The 27,203-nt window shown below is 43.8% G+C and overlaps 3 protein-coding genes across 3 annotated transcripts; 1 reads left to right on the top strand and 2 right to left on the bottom strand.

Moving 5' to 3' along the window:
* The first annotated feature begins 242 nt into the window (after positions 1–242).
* Positions 243–2,571, top strand: rnaseka (ribonuclease, RNase K a). Its single transcript, XM_037479090.2, has 4 exons — positions 243–588; positions 1,162–1,244; positions 1,694–1,817; positions 2,226–2,571. The coding sequence occupies exons 1-4, from the start codon at positions 514–516 to the stop codon at positions 2,241–2,243; spliced, it is 300 nt and encodes a 99-aa protein (XP_037334987.1). The 5' UTR covers positions 243–513; the 3' UTR covers positions 2,244–2,571.
* Positions 2,561–12,633, bottom strand: alox12 (arachidonate 12-lipoxygenase). Its single transcript, XM_037479086.2, has 15 exons — positions 12,449–12,633; positions 10,422–10,568; positions 10,059–10,260; positions 9,071–9,152; positions 8,855–8,977; positions 8,426–8,532; positions 6,590–6,762; positions 6,286–6,429; positions 5,505–5,708; positions 5,154–5,240; positions 4,913–5,082; positions 4,341–4,462; positions 3,733–3,833; positions 3,476–3,646; positions 2,561–2,982 (listed from the first exon to the last, which is right to left on the bottom strand). Exons 2-15 carry the CDS (start codon positions 10,566–10,568, stop codon positions 2,803–2,805), a joined length of 2,013 nt encoding a protein of 670 aa, XP_037334983.2. The 5' UTR covers positions 12,449–12,633; the 3' UTR covers positions 2,561–2,802.
* A 2,287-nt stretch (positions 12,634–14,920) lies between these two features.
* On the bottom strand, positions 14,921–27,140 carry pelp1 (proline, glutamate and leucine rich protein 1). Its single transcript, XM_037477740.2, has 19 exons — positions 26,966–27,140; positions 26,701–26,765; positions 25,874–25,979; positions 25,613–25,762; positions 25,321–25,392; positions 25,147–25,206; positions 24,905–25,061; positions 24,013–24,145; positions 23,821–23,908; positions 23,600–23,688; positions 23,387–23,500; positions 23,159–23,309; positions 22,400–22,553; positions 22,249–22,304; positions 22,024–22,157; positions 21,145–21,247; positions 19,249–20,871; positions 17,537–17,833; positions 14,921–15,521 (listed from the first exon to the last, which is right to left on the bottom strand). Exons 1-19 carry the CDS (start codon positions 27,104–27,106, stop codon positions 15,444–15,446), a joined length of 3,771 nt encoding a protein of 1,256 aa, XP_037333637.2. The 5' UTR covers positions 27,107–27,140; the 3' UTR covers positions 14,921–15,443.
* Between the last annotated feature and the right edge of the window lie 63 nt (positions 27,141–27,203).

A 27,203-nucleotide genomic window follows, 5' to 3' on the forward strand; every position in this document is an offset into this window, starting at 1 on the left:
ATATACACGAATATATACATGGTTTGTATATGGGTTTACTTAATAATAATTCCGACACAACAACAGTAGATTTTCAGCCTATTCATATATTGTGCTGTGACCACACGGTGGAACTAACCACTTTCAAATAATGCCTTGCAGAACGAATATTTTTATTGTCTTTCCTATTCAAACGAGATTACGTGAATGCAGCATCAGCAATACGAACGACATGTGACTTTTAGATCGACGGTCACGTGGTGCACGGTTCACTTAAATGTTTGTAGGAGCACCCGCTGTTACCTTCTGACACCAGTAACACGAGTGGAAACCGACCATCTATATCTTTGAATGATGAAGGGTGTTTGTAATTAACTTTATTGAAAAGCAAAAAAAAAATCCAGGTCCCTGAGTAACGCTCATCTCTGAACAATCCAGGCACTTCCGGGTGTCCAGTCACAGTCATCTGACAGGACGAGTGACCCATGTCGGAGCAGCAACTCGACTTTCTTTAGCAGAGAGCAGAAGTTAATCATGCGTGGCTTGATTTGTGGACCAAAACTCGCCGCGTGTGGGCTTGTGTTGAGCGCATGGGGGGTCATAATGTTGGTGAGTGGGATTTTCTCTTTTGTGTCTTCCTCGGTGATCGCGCCCGAGGACCAGAGTTCATCTCAAGCAAACCCAGTTTGTGTCTAAAGAAGACGACGTGTTTCCTATAGAGTTTTTAATTTAATTTGCTCCCTCGTTGATAAAAAAGATTAAACACAGTACCATCTTATTTTTTAATTCCATATATTTTTTAAATAAATGTGGTAGTGCAATTATCCTAAATTACGACTTCCAGAAAGATCTTAAAACTACACCATCATCTCTAAATCAAACTTAGTTTCTGCAGGAAATAATTAAGGTAAAGGAGGTAAACATTCGTTAGTAATTGATTGTTTAATAGAAACATTTTTCTAGCTTGTTTGAGACATTTGTTTTGCCTGCTTGCCTGAATTTTACACCTTTTATTTGGTGAGGTATTTAAATATTTATCAATAATATCATGCGTTATCCTGAGTTTTGGGGTCATGTCAGGTCTTCATCTCATAACGAGCCTCAAATGTTATTTTTTACTAATTATTTAGGACGTTGATAGAATCTTGGTGTGCCCTTCACGAGTATCCATCTCTTCCTCAGGCCATGCTGGGCATCTTCTACACAACACATTCAGCGGTACTGATTGAAGACGTGCCTGTGATTGACCATAGCATCTACCAAGAGTAAGGCCATCACCCCTCACGCCAACATTGGCTTGGCCGCACAATGCCTTGTCTGTCGTCCACCTAAAGGCAGGGTGGGTCGGATCTCGGACCCACGTTACGGGGGGTTTACACCTGCTGAAGTTAGCGTGCAGTAGTGTCAGCTGTGGGCACTCTGTCGCCTAGGACCGTACACGTATCCACCAACGAGCCATTGTATGGTCGCTCCTCCTGTCCTCATGTTGGACCGAGGAGAGAGCAGACTCACCGCGGTTTCAGCAGATATTTCTGATGCCTTCTGCTGCGGTTGTTTGTTCAGTCGTTGACACATCACCACTTTTTTTTTAACACTGTCAACAGTTTCTCTCGCAGAAAAATCCCCATGTCGAAAATTCCTTTTTGAAGTTTAAGTGCACTGCTTGGTAGGTTTTAATGCTGGTGATGTGTGTGCCCCCCCCCCCCCCCCCCAGTGGGAGCCCTGAGAGGATCTACGCCTTGTACAACAAGGTGGGCTACAACTGCTTCATAGCAGCCGGTATCTACATCCTGTTTGCAGTCTTCTCCGGCTGCCAGCTGAGGCTCAACAAGCAGAAGGTGATTCTATCTATTTGGCTTTGTGGTTGTTCTTTTATTAAAAAACCTTGAACAATATCTTCCAGCAACAAGATGTGAGCCTCAGTTTGAGGAAGCGTTGAAACATTGCGGTGGACCTGTGTCTAGAGCAGAAAGCGTCCTTGACCCAACAAGTCATTCAGATTCCATGAGAATGGAAAAGTTACAGCAGAACCTGAAGTATTAACCTGAATATGTGATCGATATGTTGCCTCTGAAATATCATCAAAGTCAAGATAGCAATCATGTTTTCCTTAAAAACTACCAAAAAGGGGGCTGAAAATGTAAATTCTATAGAGATACTTATTTAAAAGCAATTTAAATACTAATTAAAACTGATTGAAGATGTATTCAAACATGTTTTGTCTTAATTGTCGTGTTCTTTCCCAGGCGTACCTGGTGCACTAGCAGCACTTGTTGGACCGAGGAGCGCCCAGGGACGGTATTTGGATGCCGTGTGGGGGCAGATCGGTTCATTTCAAATGAGATTAATTCTACCTCTGACCACAAGTGCCAATCTTTTCTCTAAAAATGTATGAAACAAAAACTATAATATTTGTTGATGTCCAGATTCACAGTGATTGTTGTTGAAAATGAATTTGTCCTGACCATTATACTTGCTGTGCTTCAAACTAATGTTTGTGTGGAATGTTAGTGATAAGTTATTGATTACTTTTGACGCTTGAAATTCTGTCCATCATTCATTTCAACCATTAAAGGTATGTTCATCACTGAGTCAGCTCGATTACACTGTTTATTTGCCACCAACCCACTTCTTCAAAGTTTAACTTTTTTTTATGACTTCCCAGCTTTTCAATACAAACTGCCGTCATTGTGACTACCAGAATATATGGTCACAACAATGTGGTAAAAACCTTTTCAAATTAAAAACACATGATCAAACTTGGCACTTGTTAAAAAAAATTTCCAATTAATCACCTGAGCAAATGGGGTCTGTTGGTCTCTCCTATATGGTGATGCTGTTTTCTATCCGGCTTGGCAGGAGGAAGAGGTACGGAAGCTCCAGTCCTTCATTCTCACTCATAATGTTCTCCTCAATCACCTTCAGTTTGGCTTGGAACCTGTCAATCAGCTCTTTGGCCCGCCCCTCAGTGAAGTGCTCATCTGCATATTGACCCAACGGAATCTAGACCGAAGAAACCACACTGCATTATTTTCTAAAATATTTGTGAAGATTACAGCCTCTGGTGTCATGGTGGGGTTTTCTGTCTGAAAGACCAGCCGGTCTGTGCTAATCCAATTTATTTAGAAAATAATTAACCAGCACGCTGCTGGTTAATTATTTTCTAAAGGGCTGTCTTTGTAACTTAAGAGCATGTACTTTCAACACAAGATTCATGTATGGTATTTTGTGTCATTTAGAAGCTGGAATACTGGTGCATTTTATCTTGTGGGCTAAATGAGTATTGCAACCACAAACAAATCCTCTTTTTTCACCTTAAATCATCAACACACGTAGAAAACTGATCACCAGAATGATGTCTGGCTGACTTGCCTCCGACGGCTTGCATACTTGCATTTCACTTATCTGCAATGTCCTCTTATCAAAATTACAATTTGGAGTCCTCATTTAATCTATTTGATCTATTGGCAAAAAATGCAGACATAGATGGACTCACTGCGTCTGGTTGTGCTCGTCCCAGATGCCACGTGATGGCCATCTGCATACAGGACTGGCTCACATCAGGAAGGCTGGCCATGATCATCTCCATGGTGACAGCATCCTTGTCTGTTGGTGGAGGTTGTCTCATGGTGCAGGGGGTGTTGGGGACCCAAGCACACCAGTCAAACTGAAAGAACATCAGCAGAGAGAGGACTGGGTTAAAGGCGCTGGGGGGGGGCGTGACTGCACCGACTCCTCGTGGGGTTCAAGCACCTGTCCGTTGTTAGTGGCAGCGTGCTGGGCTGTGCTGATGAAGATGGAGACTGACAGCAGGGTGGAGAGCTCCTCTCTGGTGCCGAGGTTACTGGGCAGACCTGAACAGATATGCACCACCAGGAATTACATGCACAAATAATATAGATTTTCTGACTGCACAATAACCACATGATTCCTGTCATTTTTGAAAAAATGTGACATTTTGGTACATATTGAGACGTCAGAAGGATTTATGCTGCTGGTTGCTTGGTAACTCTAGCTGATAAAGTCCCAGCAAGCCTATTCTATGAAGCACCAGGGGTCCGGTTGAGTTAGCTGAAGATATCCACTCATGTTTTGCTAAGTAGCTGCACACAGGTAGTGCCGTAGGGGAGCTATAGAAAGGCAAAGGTATACTCAGGAGCTTGCTTAAGTGCCAAATCCTTCTGACGTCTCAATATGTACCAAATGTCACATTTTTGGTTGGTTAGTTTGCACAATGCCAGTATCACAATGATTTTGTAAAAGCTCTATATAGTACCTCTAGGATCTTTATAAAAATGCTGTGCTGGCGAAATACTTGTCGGTGTTTATAAGGATAAACATGGAGGATGTTAATAACTGACCAAAGTTGGGGAGTTCTGTGAAGCCTTCCAGTGAAATGTCGCTAATCCAGGCTTGGAGCTCAAGATCCTCCTGCACATCATGGTCCGATCGGTAGTACAGGTTCACCATGCCTGAGACAAAACTGAAGGAAAGATAAGGTAAATGCATCTGGCCCTCAGTAGTGCCCTCAAAACAATCCCCTCAAATCAATAGCACTAAGTGAGCTTGCGAGCATCATTTAAACACCAAACACTTCTGGAACTCATTCCAACGCACTAAAATCCAGAGGAGCATATTAGCGTGTCCAAGGCACCTTGAAATGGTATCTTGTTGTGTTTATTGATTCCTGGGATGGAAAAACAATCAAGATCTTGTTTGTTTTTTCTTCTAATAGCTCTTTTAAATAAAGCTGTGTGTAAACAGCTCAATTTTTCAACCCCAAATAACCAAAATTCTACTACATCACAAAATTGGATTTAAGCGTCTACATTCTGGGGGCATACTCATCAAGCCAATCATGGCATATTCAGGTAGCAAAAAGCAGTGCAAGCGGTAGTTTCCTACGAGCTAGTATGAGCATACGGTGTAGTACCTGTGTATGGCCTCCCACAGCATCAGGCTGTGTTCTCTGTAGAAATAGTTTGGAAGATGGGAGACGCCTCTGTCAGGGAAATCATGGGGAGGCTGGAGAGAGCGGTAGGTCAGCGTCTTGTACTCCCTCTGGGCCAGAATCATCAGGCCTTCGCCACCCGTAGACACAACCTGCACATTGTAATCACCATCTTTTAAATCAATGAGGTGTCTGTGATGAGGCGGAGGGCCTGGTGACGCACCCTTTTGAAGATGCCATCGGGCGAGATGAGCTGACTGCGCCCCCTACAGTTGATCTCTAGGGTGTAACGCAGGTGAGGCGCCATGAGCTGCAGCGGGAAGACAAAGAAGAGAGTCTCAAATAATAGCACCAACAACAAAAGCTGCAGTTGGTATCTTCACTGAAAACAACTTTTTGTCATGACATGTACTATATCCTGACAGTAGTACATTAGATGGATAATCTGTGAAGAAATCAGCGGCCTCAGCTTCCTTCTAGTCCTCCTAATGGCCTTTGTGCATCCTGACCGGATAAAACAACCAATCAGAGGCAAAGACGACTGAAAACTGCAGTTCTGAACAATATGACTTGCCTTATAGATTGGGTGCACAGCCGGCAGCTGTCTCAGCGTAGCCACACAAAACACCTCTATCACCAGGTGGGTCCTGAGCAGGTGAGAAAGCAACTGGAACACCTGGAACTCAGAGTGACGAACCCACATCTTGGCCAATAGCCAGGCCAGGGGCGGGTCACTGGGGAGGAACATGATCGTGTCCATGTCCGGAGTCTGCTCCAGCTGAGGACAAGAAGGAGGAACTGTTACAGGCGCCCTGTTCTACTGCAATAAAGGTCCCCTGAACTTCATGTGTGGGAACTCCTAGACCATGCAGTTTATGATTTCCTGATGTATTTTAACCATCTATTAAGTTGTTTGGGAAGTTTTTGTTGAATTTTCACAGATTTTCTAGACGATATTTCAGAATTAAATTCAATATTCTTGTGCTGGGATAAAATATTCTGAGATTTTGATCAAATCTTATTTGCATTCACAAAATTATTTCAGATTTTCTTTTTTTCTGTAATTGTACGATATTTATCAGGTTCAAAGTATTTTAAGGTTTTTCTATATTTTCTGTCAAATACAGGTTTCCTCTGAAGATTCCACTATTTTCAGTATTCTAACGGTGCATTCACTAATGTTAAATATAAAAGATTCTCAAATCTTCATTCAATATTTATTTGCATGTTGAATAGCACCTAAAATCCCTGACTTTCAGGTGCTATTACAAATACTTAGTGTGTGCATGCACACCAATGACATGCTGAGTCCAGTACTTGCAGGTCAATGGGCATAATGGGTGTGAATGATATACCTGTATCGCAATAGGTATGAGTCCCTCATCTGGGTGTTGGTAAAGGAGACAGAGTGGAGCAGCGATGTATTGAGGATTGCCCCTGATTGTGTTGGTGGGAATCCCATCCATGATGGCGTAGTCCATCAGGTAGATATTACCAGCCTGGGCAGAGATAAGCAAAACATTATGAAGAATATGGACGTGAAAGGAGCAGAGAGCATGAGCTGAATGAACAGACCCATTACACAGTTCTGCAAATGCTTTTTTTGTTTTGTTGTCACTTGTTGCGTCACATTAGATCGTATCGACAATATTCCTCAACCTTGAGTTCGAGGTCCAGGCTGGTCCCGTTAGCCATGGAGCGCTGCACCATGTTCGGTACTACAGGGAAGTTTTTTGGCAGCTTCTTGCACCTCTGGATCATCCTTGGGTTGGAGCCATTCAGACACTGGTAGCCAAAGAAACTGTCCTCCTTCCAGTGGTCCATGCAGTATTCTAAGGAAAGGACACACACGTCCTTTCTACATGAGTAAGGAACCCTGGATTTAACTGTCATACATATAATTTATGTCTTTTGTGTAATATTTTGATGCACTTCGATAAAGACATATATGGACAAAAGAAACGCAAAGGTTGAACGACATTGTCATGCTAAACGAGGACGACTCTCCACAAAATAAATGGAGATTAGCAAGATTACACAAGTGTACCCTAGGATTTATGGACGAGTCAGAAAAATAAAACTCTTATGAAATAAAACGTGAGTGAGTGACTTAACCCTATATAACGGGAAAACGTACTACTAAGCCAGTCTATCTTGACAGGCCTGTACAGAAGACAGTCATACTGCTTGAAGCAGAATAAATGGATATTTTAGAAGGAAAATCCCCAAAATTGTGATTGGTGATGAGTTCAACTGTCATAGATATAATTTATGTAATTTGAGTAATATTTCATATAATATTTTATGTTCTAGAGCCCAAATAAATATCCACATATCTGCTGTCCATGAACAGCAAGCCAGCTAGAAAGCTCCTTAGCCAGCTAACGTTGGACTTGAAGACCTTTAACCTTTGAGAGATTCAAAGCCCAAGTGGGCTTCCCGGAATGTGGGCTTAAGGACTCACCACGTCTAGAGGTAAGATTGTATAATTTGAACTATTAATAGTTGTGTCTTTAACAACTGACTTGATTTTCATCTGGATGCCTTGCGTTGCCTTATTCAAATGGAAACCCCACGGTCAGGTTGTATTTCATTGCTGCTATAGACCTTTTTCACAATAACCTGAAATGTGTAATCAATGTGGAGGTGAACGTCCTGTCAAGCGTCCACACATCAGGAGAAAATGGATCCGAGACTTTGCTCTCAGATTTACCTACAATTACATTTTGTTGACGTTGCAAGACTGGTGGAGGAAAATTCAGTCACAAAAAAGAACTAAACAAATAACGGGTACAAATTTGTTTACAAATAATCGTGGTCCAGCGGTTTCCTTTATCTCGATTCCTACAGACGTTTTTGGCACCGCTTATACACAGGCTCCCTTTTTCCATTAGGGGTGAAATGGTTCCAAGGAAAAAGGCTAGGGACCGCCTCTGGTTTCAAACAGTGATCCCTAAAACGTAGTCGTCTGCTGCAGACACAAGCGCTTCTCTTTTTAATGCTAACAAATACGGAAGTTGTGTGAAGGTCTATTAGCTTGTGTCAGCAATGACAGGTAAAGCCGTGGTTCCGCCTCCAAGCTGTGATTGTTGTTCTTTTGGCAAACACATGAACATCTCGTGAAAGTAGAAGCTTGTTTTCATCTCATGAAAACTAACGACAGTGCTTTGCATTTACTACTGGCAGGTCTGATAACACACTGAAACTATTATTATTTCACAAGGAAAAACAATTCATTCAATGTTAAACATTGAAACAGTAGTTATTTGCATTTTAACATATGTTTTCTTTAACCATGATGGTTAATGCATAAAGCAGAAGTATCATATTTCACTTTATTTGTGTTATTTGTTCATTTATGAATTCTGATTCTTCAATATAAATAATGTGTGTACATAAAAAGGATGTCTGTAGAACATGTTGCATTTCTCATGTATAAGAAGGTCACTTTCCCAATGCAGTTTTGGGAGGAGTGTGTAGTGTGTATTTACCTACCAGCTATGGGGCTTCGCAGCTTCCAGAAGATCCGTTTAAAATCGTCCAGGTCGCTCCAGGACTTCCCGAAAGTGATGGCCAGCTTCTTCAGGGATAACTCCAGCAAGCTGACGGGAAGAACGTGTCCACTCATTTTTAGGGTTCATCAAATGGTTGGGCCTGCAGATCTGATTAGACAGAGCTTTGTAGGTACTCAACTCCCTTCTACGGACTGAAAGACTTTGTGAGGACCAGTGTACCCTCGTAGTGAGGCTGTTCATGAACTGAGTGGCCCTCTGTACCTTAGAGACTGTTTGAAGGTTTTAAGGATAAGCTTAGAATTACTTGGGCTGGTTAAGGTCAGGGTTAGAGGCCATGAAATGCATGTTGTTAGTGGAGGTCCTCACAAGAATGGAGAGATAGACGTGTGTGTGTGTGTGTGCCACCCACGCATAGTGTAATGAATGTTCAAAGTCACTCCGCTTCTCGTTGTCAAAGCGCACATCTTGATGTAAATCTGCTTCGGTTTTAGCATCAATACATCTGGGGATCGATGGACCCCATGTCGTCCATCTGAAAGACAGGCACCCACAGCATGACATGACTATGAAAACATAAGACCCTTGAACGCGACCCGTGTTTGTCGTGTCATTTTGTGTGTCAAACCTGTAAGTCGCCTGTCTCTCCTGCAGCTCTGTCCTCCTGTGTGCGAGCAGCTGGGGCGAGGAGTCATCCCTCAGCATCTTGGCTACATGAGCAGGGAGACAGGAAGGAGCGCCTTTAGCAACAACTCAGACCGACAGGGGCCCCCGTGACCACCGCACCAACATTGTTTTAAGTTATGTTTTATTTAGTTTTACAGTAAAATGAAACAACATCATTTCAACAACATTCAGTGAACTCCTTTTCCAAGCACATTGAGAAGTCCTAAACCTGTTTTTAAACTAGGCCTCCTCTTCTTGTTTTTCTTTAACTGAAGCATGATAGTTATACCAGTTACAAGGGTATGATAGTCGAAGGCAGACAAGGCAGAGCTCCATAGTATGGTCCGCTTCTCCACACACAGGTGGTTGGGTGGTCTTGTATGTAGTAGCCCCGTCTGGCCGGAGCAGCTTTTGATCGTCCTGTTATTGTTCTGAGGCGGTGTAGTGTTTTCCCTTGAGACAGTGGTGCTTCTGGGCCGGGAGGCGTGGGGGGTGTTTACATGACAGTCAGGCGAGGGTCATTCTAAAGGGTTTTTATTACCACATTCCAATGTCTTCTCTGTTTCTTAGAAATGTATCAATTCATGATGGATATTCAGCGGGTCATCATTGACATTTTAAAAGTGCATGCCATTGCTATAAGCCTCTCTATAAGTTAAACCAAGTCATTTAGCCAACAGTTTAGCCTACAACTTGACATTCAGGCAACAACATAATGGATATCAAATAGCACTGCACCTCCGAGTCAACACTAGTCCGTTCATCCAGGCACTGGCTGAGTCGTGCAAAAGATTATTATGAAGGCTCAGTTTACACAGGCATCAGGATTTGCGTGTTATCTGCCTTGTGCTGTCACACAATAGTACTGCTGTCAACAATTAGTCTCCCTGCATGTAAGAGCTGCAGGTTAACATGAGTAGTTCATTGGAAACTCATAGAAACGTTCCTACCTGTTCCCTCTCTTATCTCCACTTTGATGTCTCCTATGAGCCAGCGGTAACACGGGAAAGTCAGCACTACGTGTCCACCTGGAGGCTCCACCGTGACATAGCGACAGAACCAGTTATCTTCCAACCAGTACTTCTGTTTCTCCAGTTTGACCAGCAGCACGGTGCCCAGATGCGTTGGGCTTTTCACCTTGTACTGATCCACCTGACAGATGGAGGGAGGGAGAAGGACAACTGTTGCTGCGATCACTGTTTGAACGCACACCAGCACACATGTTATCACCTGTTATTATTCCACACACACACACACACACACACACACACACACACACACACACACACACACACACACACACACACACTTACCGCTCCCCGACAGAAGTCCAGTCCGGGGTTATCCAGCAGGGTGCGCTCACTCTCTCCCTTCTCCCCCACCAGGGTCACATAGATGTAGTTGTTGGTACCTGAATACTGGGATGTACCAGTTGCTATGGTAACAGTGTAGACTTCCATCTGAGGACATGAGTACACATATAAAATAAGCAATAAGGTACGAGAGGCTGTAATTTATCGTCCAATAATGTAACAGTTCATGGGTGCAAACACACACATATATGTATATATATATATATAATTAGGATACATTGCGAGTCAGTCTGTTCACAATAAATGTTCAACAAAGAGAGAAACACTTGCTAACCGCCGCAAAAGCAGAAGAAGAAGAGGAGAAATAGGAATATGTTTTCCACTGCGCTGTCTGCAGAGACAACGACGCCCCACAGCTCCAGTGTTGCTGCAGAGTGCCGTTCATTTCATGCACGAGTAAACCAGGTTTTTTGTTCTTGCAAAAATATGCAATTAGGCACAAATGATAAAACCAATTCATGAAATTAATTTTAGTCAGTGGCGGCTGGTGGATTTTTTTGGGGGGGGAGGGCCAGCCAATCAGTAAACATTCCAGTATGATTCAATGCAAAACAGGGTATCAAACACGCATAATTTCTTTGCAGTAAAATATTAAACATTTATTCCAAAAGTTTAACATAATAAGGACATCTTATTCATACAATTATTTCTCTCTCTCTCTCTAATATATATATGGGCAGATTGTGAGGTCAGGCTGATCTGGGACCAGCTGTTTTACCCCTAGTTTCTCCGGTAAAGTTCTTCTCTCGTACTGAGTTCGGGTCGGGTCTTCTTGGAAGGACACTTGGGTCGCTCTTGTTAAGTTGTTAAACGGCGCGTCAGAGACTCCCCCTGTTGTTGTCTTTTTTTTCTCCGTTCCTCACGCCCCATTACCCCACATGAACCAGTTGCAACACATTCTTGTGTAATCATTTAGGCCGCAATTATCAGAACAAAACAAACATTCAGAGTCACCTATGGGACCAAAAAACGTGAACTGCTGACCTACAACGTGGATGTTAAATAAATTAGTAGGAAATACATTTAGGAAAGGTGTTTGTCCACCCAAATAAATTGTCCTGCAACCCACTTGTGGGTCTTGACCAAGTTCTTGCTCTGGATGATACTTCACTCAATTGTCTTAAACACTTGTATAGGTGTTTTCACTGTGCAGCATATCTTAAGGAAACAAACTCAAAATGCAATAGTGAGGACTGATGTGCTCATATGAGGGTATTTTCCCTGGACATCATTTGTTTACCATTTCCCAGAGTAAACGTGTTAACACCACAGCGATGCAAATGGCAGAGGAGACAAGAGATAAGAGGTCTCACAGCTGGCATGTCTTCATGTGTCTATAGTAGCATTGTGACGGGCAGGTAGCCACGCACTGGACCATTTTGTGTGATGTCCCGCCCCCGGGCCGGATGGGTCAAAGTCCTTCGGGCTGGCATCTCATTCTCTCGCCAGTATCATCTACTTTAGGTTTGGTTTTCCCTCTTTGTTATTCCCGCACAACATTCCACGTCCTCTATCATGTGTTGTCTTAGCTTGGAATCATACATTGTTTAAATCACTTCACATCTTGTCTCTTTATCTAGCTAACTGAGCCTGGACTGTGACGAATGTGACGAAATATATTTCCATATTTTTTCATATTAGGCTCTGATTGAAAAATGTTTTTTTTTTTGTCATTGTACTTGATAGAGCGAAATATTGTTTGGTAGCTTTCAGCCAACAAGAAGGACAACAATATCAAACAATATACAAGATAAAGAAATCCGGACTTAAAAGCGAAACTAGGGTAGTAATACAATATGTATACGAACAGTAAATGTAATGTAAACATTGGAAGGACAAGTGTAAATGGTCTTTAGAGAGTCAGTGGACGTTTTAGCAGTATTTAAAAATATTTCTTTTGGGAGTCCACATCAGCTGAGTGTGATTTACATTCTTTGTGCCCTACAGGGTGTGAAGAAATCTCTTACCTTAGTCTACAATAGTTTACACAGCCGTGTGTCAGTTCCTCCTTTTCTTCTTCTACAGAGATCCTCCAGAATTCCTTTGGCTCCGATGTATTCTGGCGCTTTGCTCCTCGTCTCTTCTGACAGTCGTCACAGATGTGTGTGTCCGACAGTTTTGAGGTCAGCCCAGTTGCAAATTGCAGAATGTTTTTCGGCAGAGCTTTTATCTCCCTCCCTCCCTCTCTCCCTCCCCCTTACTCCACAGCTCTCACACACAGCCCTTTGTGTAGTATCACCTTGCGAGAGAGGGGGGGAGAGTTTTTTTTAAAGGGAAGTTGGGTAAATATTCAGGCTGCACGGATTGGGCTGTTAGATATCCACATTCTGAGCTCAGAGGAGCGGGTGGAGTGGATTTAATGATGCTAGATTCATGGCTCGATCTTTAATTAACACAAAGACAATGGTTTGGCTTTCACAAGTATGATTGCCACCAAATATTCAAGCCAATACATGTAGCTCTATTTGAAACGGTTGCAGCACGTTAATGAACTGGACTACGTTCGAAAAAAATACTTTTACTTACATATACTTTTAGATTTGGTGACATGACTTGGTTGGACCTGATCCAGCACATGATGACGCAACAGCCTCAAAACACCGATGTGGTAATCCTAAAGACTCAGAAGTGTAAATGATTCAACAGTTCAATGTAAGCTGGTTACTTCTTCTTCTCATCAGTCATTGTGTGTAAATTGGTTTTCGTTAAAAGGGGATTTTCCTCGTTGGATAGATAGATGCCAGTGAGTTTTGTATTAATAATCTGCAAAGGAACCTAACTAGTAACTCATATTCTTAAAGAAATGTATTGAATTTATAAGTACAATATTTTCTTCTTAGACGTGGTGGATTTTAATTATAAAGTTACATGGAAATGCTCAAGTAAGCTACAGGTCTGTCTAAATTGTACTCAGGCACATCACTTGATTAGCTTTGATGTTCATGGTTTTTTCCTTTGGCACCTACTGGGAGAAAAACCTGATCCCCCAGTTTGAGTATTCTAGGTAAGTCGTTTCAACGAAACCTAACCTAAAACGAACTGTTTTGGCTCAGTCATCTGATCACATGGCTTCTCCTGCCGACCGATCAAGTCTTTTCCCCAGTCTGAATCTCTGCCTGTTTGACTGAAATCTCAGGTGTGCACCACCTGAAAAGTATCATGGCAAGACTGAACTTCTTTTCCCTCCAGGGGAAGGTTCCCCCACCAACCACCTGACTGATACCTTAGACAGCACCGTCCTGTGTGACACTCCACGGTCGACTTTCACCTCAATATGTCCCTTCTCATTCAGAAGGCAGCGCCGGTTCCGGTCCAGGCTGTGGTCACCCCACATTGTGGGTATTGTAACTCACCAGAAGGCCTACCTATCAGCGCCATCCGCCCTCTGCAGCTTATTAGCCCTTACGATGGCACTTACTGGTTTGGCTTTCTTGAAGAAATTGTTCTTTCTTGGTTCTTGTTGTTCTGTGCCTGTGCCCCCTTGGTAGAATGTAAGGCGTGAAAATGTGACCCATTAACCTACTCGGCTGGTTCTCTGTGGTCTCGGTTTCACAGCTCTGGTTTCACAATTGCAGCATTAGATAATCATGTTGATAACATTGCAGACGCCCACATATCTAAACAGGAAACGTACTAGGAGTGTTTCCCTGAATGTCTTAAGAAACAACTGACAACCATCAAGAATCAAGAAGCCATAACAGGCCTCATCTATAAATCAAGAGAAGACAATGTAAAAAAATTGAATTTCCTGACCATTTTAACTACATTTCACTGTATATCATCCTGAACAAGTAAACCAACCATTTTAAATATACGCTATGCATTTGATGACCCACAACCTAGTTAGATTTGTGTAATAGAAACCCCATGATCATTATTGAATACTGGGAGGAAATGGAGGTGGGATTGGTGAAATGTTGATTTACAGATTCAGAAGTACATTCTGAACTTGAGAAACAGGAACACTCACCTTGAGTATTTATATTGGGTCATAAATATTGGTCCTTCCGGTGATGACATATAGGCTTGAGCGTATGATTACTGGTCTTGGAATGCAATCCCGCCCCCATCACAGATGAAGGGCCGCAGCGGGCTGCACCCGTGTGCAACGGTTGGTTTGGCATAAGGTATTTGATCACTCTCCAACACGGAGTGTGTGGGCACATTTGATAGGATCTGAATCTGACCTTAAATTTGATGTGTCTATATAAACCAAAACGGTTTAACGCTGTATGGCCTACGCTCCATATGAGGGAAAATGAGATTGCATGAGTGTGCAGAACAGGTGCACGGATGGTTTCTTCATGCATGAGGCATGGAGGTGTGATAGTAGTGGGGTGCTTTGCTGGTGATTCAAACCTTAAACCCTCATAGACTCACTGATGGTACAACAGCAGTACTGTTTACAACTAACAGCCTAAACATGAAGGATTACTTACTCTTGTTAGACTGTTGTTTTATTTGTCCAGGTTATCACACATCTGTCTGATATTTCTTCACAAAAACAATATGGATGAGAGTCCAGTTTATTTTGTGCTGTTCAAAACACACAAATAAGATCAGTTTTCTAATTTCCCAAAAAGTCCATTTCCTGCATCCTAGTTACAATGTAATGTAAATGTAAAGTGAATCAACAAACCCAAGGAAAGCAAAAGTTAAAAAACACAATTATGTGTGTGAGTAAATATGAAGTGGGGAAATTGTAGGCCTCCTTTCATTTTTTTAACTTTTTATAACAAAGCGAAAAGACAGTGGTGACAAAACAAAGGGCATACAAGGTAGGTATAAACCACGTACATATGCAAGGACAGCCGTGTTGAACTTCTTGTCGATAAATACTGGGTGATGCACCAGTGATGTAAGCACGCAGTGCCCTGGAAATGTCCCTAGAGATTGATAATCTTCTGTATCCATGGTAACTTTGCAACGATCCCAGTTGGTGACTTTCTATGAACGATTGGATCAGGAGGTGCCATCCTCGTCGTCAGGGGGACAGGCGACAAAATCTGCCAACATGGACTCCATTGCTTCATCATCCATCTGAGGAACAGAGAGGGACAGCAGCTGAGACCGGTATAGAGGTATAGGCACACTGACAAGCGCTTTACCTTACACCTAAACGACTTTTCAGTCACATGTTTGATGATCTTCTGATGGTCTGACGTTATACAGTTTCCATCTCCACACACCAAAAAAGGGAAGGCTTGGATTAAGTGAGTGATTTTATCAGGGTCCTCACTACGACCAGTTGTAGAGGAACCCATTGTATTTCACGGAATTATTATTATCACAAACTAAGGGCCTTTATCCTATTCTAGGCAAGTTTCTCCCCCCGCCCCCGATCAACTTGACTCTTGGCACACATGTGCTAATTGACATGCTCTACAAAAAAAGTCAATCATGGAATGCAAATGCGCTTAACTAGATTATCCGCAATATTGAATTTTGTGTAAAACACATTTTTTGGCAATTTCTCCTAAACGCTGAGTTTGATTATCACAAAACCTTTGGTGGATCATTATTGGTTCAATGTGCCCTTGATATATCAGAATAGTGCTGATAACTCATTGTTTTGATCAGATATGGGCTAATTAACATCGCAAGGGGTGTGGCTTAATCTGGCTGATTTTTAACTTCCAAATGACTTCCAAAATTATAGCATGTGGAAAAATTGAAGCCCTGAACACACCCTAATTTTTGCATAATTGTTGAATAGGGTGCAATTAATGGTTGAAAAACAGCCCTTTTGGCCTGTTTCTGGCCTATTTTCATGATTTCTCACAGTAGTAAAAGACCGAACTCCTCCCAGGAATGGCCATGAAAGTATTGTTTCCTTTTAAATCTAATCTGAAAATGACCAAATGTAGTCTGGTGATAGATTTGGAAGGAAATTGGCTCATGTATGGTATTTTGAGAGGCTTCAATTTACAACTGATACATCAGAAGCTCCTGGTTATATGTTGACATAAAAGGCCTAAGACCATAAAATGTCATGGATATAGTTTGCAAAGCGGTCCGTTTTTTCTTTCTAACATGGAAACCATAAGGCTCCTGACAATTGTCATCTTACTTCCAGGTCTATTACTCTACAGTTAGTTATTTTGAGCAGATGCGCACTCTCTGTCCGCGGGAGCAGAACTGCCGTGTGAAAGGAACAAAGGAACCTGCCTGAGGTTGTCACGATAACTATTTTGTTGTGCAATATATTGCATCAAAATGTGATGCCACAGACTATATAATGACAACATAATGGAAGTACGCACTTTCAAAGAACGTTTTATTCTTCAGAATATTTAGATATTAGAATCGCAATGTGAAAAAATATATCCTTAATAAATAAAAATAAATAATAAATACACCCTTGTTAATAAAAAAGTGCAAAGGACACGGAGCGAAGGGTTCTGTTAGCTCTGGTTTCACCAATGCAGCATTAGATAATCATGTTGTTAACATTGCAGAAGCCCACATACCTAAACAGGAAACGTACTAGAAACAACTGACAACCATCGGAAATCAAGCCACAACAGGCCTCATCTATAAAATCAAGAGAAGACTGATGGTTGTGTTTTAGTTAGTTTTGTCCTCTTATAGTTGTCAAGTCGACATACTGGCTTGTTCACATTTATTGCCTCTTCGCTCTCATTCAGCTTAAAGCCCAAATGTTCCCACACCGTAGCTGAAGATTTCAGAGTCCATTTGGACTTGATCCTAACTGGTTGTAACTTAGATGTCACAAAAACACAGTGGGTTAACGCCTTTTCTTCACCTCCTGGTGTCCGCTGTGTGTGTGGAGATGCTGCCTGGACTAAAAATGGGACATTTATATGAAAATTAATATAATACCACGAAGGCTGGGTCCTACAAGGATGCAGCCTAGCGAATTGAGACACAGCCACCGGCCTACGTGTGCCCAGATGTAACGTTAGAGGAACCACTGGCGTCTGTGAGGTCATGGTATCCATGGTCTTCTAAATTTCATTAGCATCGCAAATGACTGACTGGTAGGTACTATTTCATCACGTAAACATTGGAAACAGGGGATCATGAACCGTTACCTTTTTCTTCTCAGTGCCCCGGGCCGCCCCTTCCTCCTCTCTCTTCCTCTTCAGGCCTTTCCCCTCCTCTCCATCACTCCCTCCTTCTCCCTCTGTCTCCTGCAGCTCTGCTTTGACTCCGTCTGTCTTCTCAGCCTCAGACGCCTTCTCTGGCTCTTTTGGACTCTGCCCCGAAGAGGTCGAGGGAGCCTCTGCTGCAGAGTCTTCCTGTTGGACAGCGGCCAGCGGCTCCTCCTGATGAACGGGCGGCTGCTTATCGCTCACACTGGCCTCCCGTGCCGCCTGCGCAACTAGCTCCTGTGGAGGTGAAGCGAGTCAGCGTTGGTTCCTTTGTAACAATAACAGCTGTATCCATCCACGAATACCGGATTTCAAAGCACAGACAATTGCACCTCTGCCCAATGTGGACCTGACACTTGTTCAGCTCATCTGTATGGGCCTTTGTAACCAACACACCCAATTCATGAAGAATTGACAACAATTGACTTGTCAAATCCGGTTATGGATATGCTGGAGATACAAGACCAAAAATACCAAAATACTCTTTACAAGCCTCTGCCTTTTTTAAGATTACAACACCCTATATTCCTTTTTTTCCCCAGACCTCTCGGTTTTCAATTAAAGAAAGATAAAACCGAAATAATTTCTTTATGGGGACAATGATCAACAATTCAAGTGTTATAGATTCAGACCTTGATCTCAACAGCCATATAAAGACAATTACAAAATAACCTTACTCTCACAGGAAGAATATATCAAGTATTGGAGGACTTATGTCTTAGTAGACTCATGCATTCTTCTTCAGTCGACTGGACTATTGTAACGACGTGTTCTCTGTAAAAAGTTAGATTGCTGCTGCTCAACCCTCACTTGGATCACATTCCTCCAGTTCAGAGTTCTTTACACTGGCTTCCTGTCCAACAAACACGTTGCTGCGGTTGGTTTATAAAGCCCTGAATAGTTTAGGGCTAAACTACGGTCTGACCTGCTGCTACCTTATGAACCCTGCAGACCCCTCAGGGCCTCTGGGACGGGGCTCCTTTCACAGAGTCAGAACCAGAAACTTGATTTTGTTCTGCTCCACACATCTAGAACAAACAGGTCTGCTGAGACGCTCAGTGGCGTCAAATTACATTTTCTGCTTGCCGCTGCCTTAAACTAACAATCAAATACTGTATTTTATTTCTTAAACGCCACTGCGACTTGTTCTATTTATTTTCAGCTTGCTTGCTTTTAATGTTTCACTTCTTTCCTTTATGTTTTGGTTAATGGTTTTATGTGAATGGCCTTGTTGAAATGTGCTACAAAGACTATGGCCTCCTTTCCTTTTAACACCTTACATGTCATACTATTCATCACCAGCCTAATTCCGTGGAAACTTAGCTTTAACTATAGTATAAAAAAAACTCCCACCTCAGCTCTTTTTAGTACAATTTTGCTCCTGTGAGGATCTATTTTCATACCTCCTAACCCAATCACACAGACTATGGAGAGAAACGCTGAAGCTAATAGGAAACGCTTCCACTTCTATTAGATGTTTAGACTTCTGTTCTGCTAAATGTAACAGATCCTGACAATTAATTTGACTACAGTTGGGATAGTTTGACATTTTAATGAATACACTGATATGATCTTCTCATCCAACTCTGCCTTAAATAAAGAAGCATTCTAGCGGGTCTCAAATTAGAGATTTTAAAGCTGGTGGTACCAACCTGTTGATTCTGATCAGTTGCGCAATCTGCTGGAGTTGCTGTCAGCTCAATCTCCTTGGCTCCCCGTTCCCACAACCTCGCCTGCTCCTGCTGCCCTCCTTCTGATGCAGCAATCCCTCCTTCCTCCTCGGTGTCCTCCCTCTCTTCCAGTGACCCTCCGGTGACACACAGGATTTGGGGCATGGTGGGGTCGTCCATCCGTTCGCTCTCATCTTCCTCCCCCACCTCGCGCGCCTCCTCCAGGACTCCGATGCTCTCCACCTTTGGCACCTTCATCCTGTCTTCTGCGAACAGCGCTCTGTTGGTCTTGATCTCCTCGATCCCCCCTTCTGCTTCTCCCTGCACACTGAAACCAGCCAACCCCTCTTCATCCCCCGCTGCTCTGAGCACCTTTCCTCCCTCCATACCCACCTCTCCATCATTGTCCTCGGCAGCCTCCAGTGGAGGTATATCCCCATCCCCATCCTCATCATCCTCCTCCTCCTCCTCCAACTCTTCTCCCTCCTCTTCTTCATAATTATCGTACTCCCCGTCGTATATCTCGTCTTCAGGGAAGTCGCTTACGTCCTCCTCTTCTTCTTCTTCCTCCTCCTCCTCCTCCTCCATCCCTTCCTCCTCATCATCCAGATCTTCATCCTCCTCCATGTCCTCCTCGTCTTCCTCTTCGTCGTCAGTGCTGTTAATGTTGATGACAGCAGAGTCTTCGTTGCTGGCGGGCAGCGGCTGGTGCTGGTGCCGCCCCAACTGATTCTGCAGCTGGTGCATCTGAAGCGGCAGACCCATGGGACCCGGCTGGCCCGGCGCCGAGGGCTGCATCAGCATCTGCTGGAGCTGGGGTCTCCCAGGCAAAGAGTCCCCCAGACCGCCCGGCGGAACTGTGAGTGAGCTGGAGTTCAAAGGGGAAACCAGGGAAACAACGGAGGAGCTGGGAGGAGGGAAGGAGTTGATCGGCGTGGAGCTGGTGAGTAGAGGGGAGGAAGTGGCATGGTCGTTGGGGAGAGAGACCCTGTCAATTGTGGTTGTGGTTGCTGTGGTGGGGACCATGGCAACAGAGTCTCCTTCCGCTAGTGTGACTGTAGCGCCTCCTGGTGCAGCAGAGGTCATGTTGTGAGAGTTTGCTCCTGCTGCCGCCATCTCCTCCTGCTGGTTCTCCATGTTGAGCATCCCCGGGGGAACGATGACCACGCTGTCATCCGAGTCACTAGCCAGAGAGATCTCCACATCCTCCGCTTCTTCCCTGTCGTAGCGGACGAACACCGGTCTCTGCCCCTCTGGGAGGCCCAGCCCGGCAGGGTCCGGCTGATGGGACAGGAGCATGTCTCCTGGAGTGGGCGCCTGGCCTGGCAGACCCGGCACCAGGGAGAGGTGGTTCTCCAAAGAACCCAGGAGGGAAGCAGGTCCCAGACCAAGGGAATGTCGGGTGGGAAAGGGAGGACCGGGGACCGGGCCCCCGAGAAGCGTCGGCAGAGTGAGTCCACTGGTAGACCCCTGGGAGGAAGGGAGAACTGGAGCACTTGGGGTGGGTTTCAGAGTGAGGGCTGGCAAGGGGAGGGCAATGGAGTGAGTGCGGGGGTGGAGGAGGGAGTTGCAGACTGTGAGAGCCTCATTGCAGAATGTGGAGACCTGAGAGGTGAGGGTTTAGAGTAAGATACTCATTAAAGTATTTGTGCATTTATGTGTCAATCACTTTAATGTTGTAGCAGGTAAAGGTTAAAGCTAATTGAGATGTATTCATTTATATACAAGAGCTGTCAAAGTTACTGCTAGATTTAGTCTTATAATTCAAATCGCGATTAGTGAATTTCAAAATGTGACTATTAGTGTTTTAATCTATTGACAGCGCTAATAAACAGTTTCAACTGTACAACTCAGCAGTGTCTTCCTCAGCGCAGTTACCTTGAGGTTGTGATCATTGCGTCCGGTGCTGAGAATGGACACGGCACACGTCAGAGGAGGAGGCCAACAGGGCGATGGGACCAGGACCAGAGCCAGTAATAACCTTCAAGATCCACAAGAACAAAACAGACATGAGTCCGTCCACACAGCCCCAAACAAGTGTTTATCTTTCTCACCTACAGCTATATATTATCTAATGGCATCATTTATTTAGAAATTTAGGGTTCCCCAAAAAAAGCTTAGTGGATTTTCTTTGACAGTCATGTTACACTCTGACAGTTAATGAATCAAATGCTCTGGGAGGAAAATTTGGCGATTCCAGGACTGTAAGCAGTCTGTCCAATAATTTAATACCCAAACTGCTACCGTAACAGATGTGAGCCCTAATGGTAGTAATGTTTTCTTACTTTCATGAATAGCTTTGGAGCAGGGCCTGGAGGGACATCTTTCAGTTTGGTTACTTTCTTTCTCAATGTATCAACTTACCGTCTGTATGACCGCACGCTTGCTGCATAGTGTCAGCGCAAAACAAATCGATATAAAACATCCTCTCGTCTGTCAAAAGCGAGGGAACCGTCCCAACCATTCCATGCGTTCTTCACTCTGATGAAATGCACTGATTGGTGCATTTGAATGAAATTAAAATGTGTCCTGTTAGTAAGCAAGGATCGGTAAATATAATCTGTTATCCTGCAGATGTGTGACGTGATTTAATTTCAATCGACCTATTCTTCAACAGATACTTTGATTTAAAAAAGGGGATTTTTTTTTTACTCCTGCTAGTTTCTCATGATCAGCAACCAACCGTTTAATACATTACTAATTGTAATACTGAAGTTAACACCTTTTATTTCCATTAAATAGCAGAAACCACAGTACCTGTACAGCTCACGTCGGGGGAGGGCGCTGCTGTACTGCCCACTGACGCACCCTGCAGATTCACATGAGGTGCTGCTGCTGGACTGCTGCTGTTGCAGACGCACACACAGCGGAAGCACAACGTCGTGGAGACGCTGCGAGAGAAAAAAAAGAATGGCTGTTTGTTTTTGGACAAAAACAGAACGAGCTGTCCACTGAGTGAGGTGGTTTCTTGATGATATTTACCTTGTGTATATCATCTTTCAGCAGTGTACCACTGGTCAGAATGATTTGCCTCAGTGCTGTAAAGAGAAGGAATCAGTGTACTCCAGGTTGAACCACCAGACGATTAAGAATCTACAGTACAGGATAGAATCAAAGCAATGCAGCAGCTCACCACTGAGGGCCGAAAGACAAGTATCCTGATTAGCCAGAAGGTCTCCTTTTCTCTGGAGCGATGGTCCGACAGAGTCTGCTATGACCAAAGATTTTGTTCTTCGTGGTCCGGGCTTCCCTCCCGGAACCGCGTCTGCCGACAGTCCCGCCCGGAGCTGCAGGATGGGACAACACAGGGACAGAGCTGAGGACAACACTACATGTGTTAAAACACATGTAAAATATTGGTTCTCACAGCTTTAAAGAGCTAATTTTAGGGTACATGGTGGTTAAATATGAATCTTCAGTCTCTGAATAACAAAGAGGAAGTTTGTTGATGTTGAGTCAGCTCTCCTGGTTAAGATTCGATCAGTGTTCCATCATCCAGGAGATTTGTAATCAGAGATCTCCGTTCCAAAAATACAGATCCACCTATTAAAATAAGTAAGAAATACTAAATAAAGCTGTGTCATGCTTCAAATCTGCAGTTCACGGATGCTGTTCAGCGTACACAAGACGTACGGGAGGAGCCGGAGGAATGCAGTGCTGGTCTCTCTGAATACTTAAGGTCCAAATGTGCAACGTTTAAAACCCCAGAATTGTTCAAATATAAAGTTAAGAAAAAAAAGTGAAAGTTTGATCAATTTCTGGAAACAATTAGATTATTAGATAATTCAACAAAATACAACACATGGGTCAAGTGGCTTACTTTTGAACCGTTTCACTATTCATTCACTATTTCATTCAAAGTAACATTTAAAGTAACTACGGGGTAACCAACCTTGACCGACTCTGCGCCCGGTGTGATGTCACTGAGTAGGTGAGTGAAGAGGAGTTCTGAATGGCCGGGGCTTCCTTGAAGGACACTTGCAGAGGCTCCGGCTGCCTGGACCCACAGCTCTAAGGTTCTGTACACTGATACGCGCACCGAGCTGAAGGACGAAGATGACACGCTTGAGAAACAGGGCGCAGGTTGCAAAAAAATACCGACAATCCTCTACTGACTTACCTATAGGCTCTCTGTTGTCCCAAACTAGCTTCAGGAGGAGGAGTCCAGGCAGACAGGGTTTGAGAGAACAGCCTCTGTAGAACAGCAGCGTACTGGACCATGCTGCCACGCACACTGCAACACACGCGTGCACGAGTGTCGGCATCAAAGCTGTGACAGCAAAAAGTTGATCAACTTGCATGCAGAATTCCGTTTGTGCATGTCAGTACTCACGCTGTGATAAGAGCTGATAAAACCTCCAGTGTGTTGGTGTATATGGCGGGCAAGACCAGCAACCTCACGCTTCCATCTCCTGTTAAATTCTGACAGACACACACGAGCACACAATATTATTTACTTGCATGTGCTCAGTTCATGAGTTATTCAGGATTAAAACATTAGAGGATCTTGCCTTCCCATTATGCAAGACTTAGAGTGTGTATGTGTGCGCTCACTATGCTCTTGGAGCTGACGGCGAGGACCCTGCAAACGAGGTTGAGTATTGGCCGGACAGGCAAACGGACAGGGGATGCTGGATCCACCCTGCAAGACCGTTATAAAAGACAGTTCAAGTATTGGTTTTTCTATTTGGGAGAAGTGTCTCCTTTAAAACAGGATTTGTGTGAGTGTGGGTCTGTGTGTGGTACCCGAGTGTGTATTTGAGCGCTAAGCAGACAGCGGTGTATCGGTGCTGAAGCTGCATCAGCAGCAGAGGATCCGAGTGGTCAAGGTGAGGGAAGGCCAGCTCCACGCCCGGGCCTTCATACTGCACCGCACCATCTGTCCCAACAAAGAGCACAACACACACATGTAGGAGACATCCAACCATCCACCCGATGGCTAAACACTACCAGGAGCTGTAAAACACTTGGTATAATGTGCATGTGCCAGTGTTGGACAAACATTCAGGTTTGAGTGCGACAAATAGCTTTAAGAAACAGACAAAAAGCAAAGGGTTAATTATTCTAAATGAAAAGGGACTGTTCACCATAGAATCAAAAGTAATAATTTCTACTCATATTTAGGGCTATAAATATCCATCCTCCGAGCAGAGGTGCCCGCCTTTCTTATGGTACGATGTAACTATACATCACATGGCGCGTATTGCTTAAAGCGCCAATGAATTTGAAAAGCTCTACAGTAGCTCGTCTCCCCAGAAATCTGGTTACTCAAGAAAACCCATTTACTTTGAGGTGAGCTGTTTGATACAGGAACCATTTTCTTCCTACTGAATTACATCTGCCAAACGCATCAGTGCAGAAGGAAAATCACAACAACATGAGTATGAGTAATGAACATAATGGGGGTGTGTCATGCTAGAAGCTTAGCTATTACTATCAGTTAGCAATAAACTATGAAGACAAAATAGTTTTTGGTTTGCTGTCTAATTCTGTAATATCAGAGACAAGGAGATATCTCCAAAACCCGGTAATCAAGACTGATAAATTGCATTACAGCTATAGGGGAGAATTTATTTATTATAAGGGTGCACTGTCCCTTTAGGTATCTGGCTTTTCTGGGAAAATTCTACATGTGTACCTGTTTCAGAGCCTTGGTATATCTGAGCCAGCATCCCATTAGCCGAGGCCAGCAGGCAGTGAATCTGATTGGTCCAGCCCTCAGCTTTCCCGGCACCCACACCTCTGTCCAACAGACCCCCCAGAGAGGGCAGGCGACCATAACACATGCAGGCCATCTGCCAGAAGGACAACAAGGTGGAGTTAAAAAGAGAAATAAATAAAAAAGTACACTCAAAAACCATAGCTGTGAGAATCAAAAACCTCTTGTGTTTTCTTGTTGGTGCTGTCCATTTTGGAATGGAAATAAGCTCGCAGTTTGTCCTGGCGGGGAAAAAAGTAGGCTTTTAGTTTTTTTACTCCCGCAGAGTTGCTACATTCAGCAACAGGTTTGAGCTGCCGTCTTCCTTGTGGCAGCGGCCCCTTTTTGCACCTTACCCTGAGGGATCCGCAGGCTCTGGGGTAGAAGGTCATGCAGGCTGTCATCCCCTCCATGGCTGCCAGCTCACACTGAGACCACAAGGGGAGCAAAGGTAGGTGGGACAGCTCCTTCAACTGATCACTGTCAAATCATCTCTTGACGACTTGATTTATCTCGCAGAATTAACAAATATAGAAAACTACTGCTGGCAGTATCTGTGTGTACAACATGCTACTCACAGCAGTAGTGACGAGAGCGGGAATCTCTGGATGTGCAAGGTTTTTGATGACGTTCTGTAGCGGCCCTTACCTCGGCCTTGAGGCCCAGCAGAGACGTCAGGATGCCCAGGATGGAGTTGAGGCCAACGTCTCTGGCCAGCTCAGCCAGCTGGGACGAGTACTGCAGCAGGTCCTTCAAAATGTTCACCGCCAGCTGGATGGTCTGCACGGGAGCCTGAGACTGAAAAGCCCAAACCAGGGAGGCTGTCAGGTTTTAATGGGGAGCCACAATTAGGCCGTTAGAGGCGAGGAAGAGAGGCGGCTCTTCATTGGCGTGCCATAGAAATCATACCTGTATGACCTGCTGCAGGGAGCGCAGCCAGGTAACACAGTGCTGCTGGAAGAGCTCACTGGAGCTGTCCTTAACCAGCATGGAGAGCAGGCAAAGCCCCTCAAACCTGCAAACATACAAACGGATGATAGCGGGATAGCACTAGCAGAACAGTTGTGTTATTTAGGCACCACTTTCATAAGTTTTTAAAATTAGATTGATATATGAACCTTATATGTTCAAAAACATGAATTGTGACAACTAATCTACTTAACTTTCCTGCCTTGGATCTACAACTAAATCCATCTAGATTGTAAAATAAATTGTGACATGTGGCAGATCACATGTGGTAACTCCATTCCTTTATCTGGAAATGGTGCCAAATTTGACCTTTGTTATAATACACAAGAAAACAGTAACTTAGAAGTTTTATTGGGTATGTAAGTGGTTTTTAACAAATATAAAAATGTGTTTTTAACATAATTTAACAAAAGGCCACACTGTCCCTCCAGGAATGAAGAAGGGATGGCAGATAATTAGCAGGTGTTGTTTCACAAAATCGCCTTTGCCACTTTACAGTTTAAAGTATTCTTTCAAATCTGTTGGGTGTTCAAAAAGCCCCATACGCCTATTACTGTTTTCAGTGAATATGGTTTGCATTGCTATATCTTTTGCCATCTGGTACTGATACGGTTACTTTACTAACTATTACAGGAGACAACGGGAAATGCCATTGATATGATACAGGAATACAACACTTTTATAAATTACTCAAATATCATATAGTTGACTCATTTTAAGTGTCAATAAGTTACTTTCGCCATGCTCGATTAATGTCATTGTCTCACCTGGTCTTGCTCGAGCCCAATTTGGCATTACCAAAACCGACGAGACCCCCGACGGCACCCGCGCCCTGCAGAGACAAACATAGGTGATAAAAAACATGCGTCCATTATTAAATATTAAAACGTAACCACACCTGCACCGCTCTAGATGTCAGTTGAGCGAACAAGAAAAAAACGTGTAGCATGCGATAACGTTACATGCACTTAGAGCATGGCTAACCGGTAACTAGCCTCATAGCTAACGTGCTTCTCCTGGCGGGGACTCTACCTGCGTCTGAAACACGCCATGTTCTCTGTAGTTGGCCAACAGGGCGGGTAAATACTCGGGACGCTGCTCTTTCAGAACCGACACCAAGCCCTCCGTTAGTCGCATAGCAGATGGACCACGCAGCCAAGCCGATGTAGCCATCTTGCCTCACTACCCAAGAGCGACGTCACAAGAGTGCGACGGCGGCGTGACGTCGCTTTAGAGACTTCTTTGTTGAAGCGCTGCTTCAGCTGCTCAG

Source organism: Pungitius pungitius, chromosome 1 (assembly GCF_949316345.1).
Source record: "Pungitius pungitius chromosome 1, fPunPun2.1, whole genome shotgun sequence".
Lineage (NCBI taxonomy): Eukaryota > Metazoa > Chordata > Actinopteri > Perciformes > Gasterosteidae > Pungitius > Pungitius pungitius.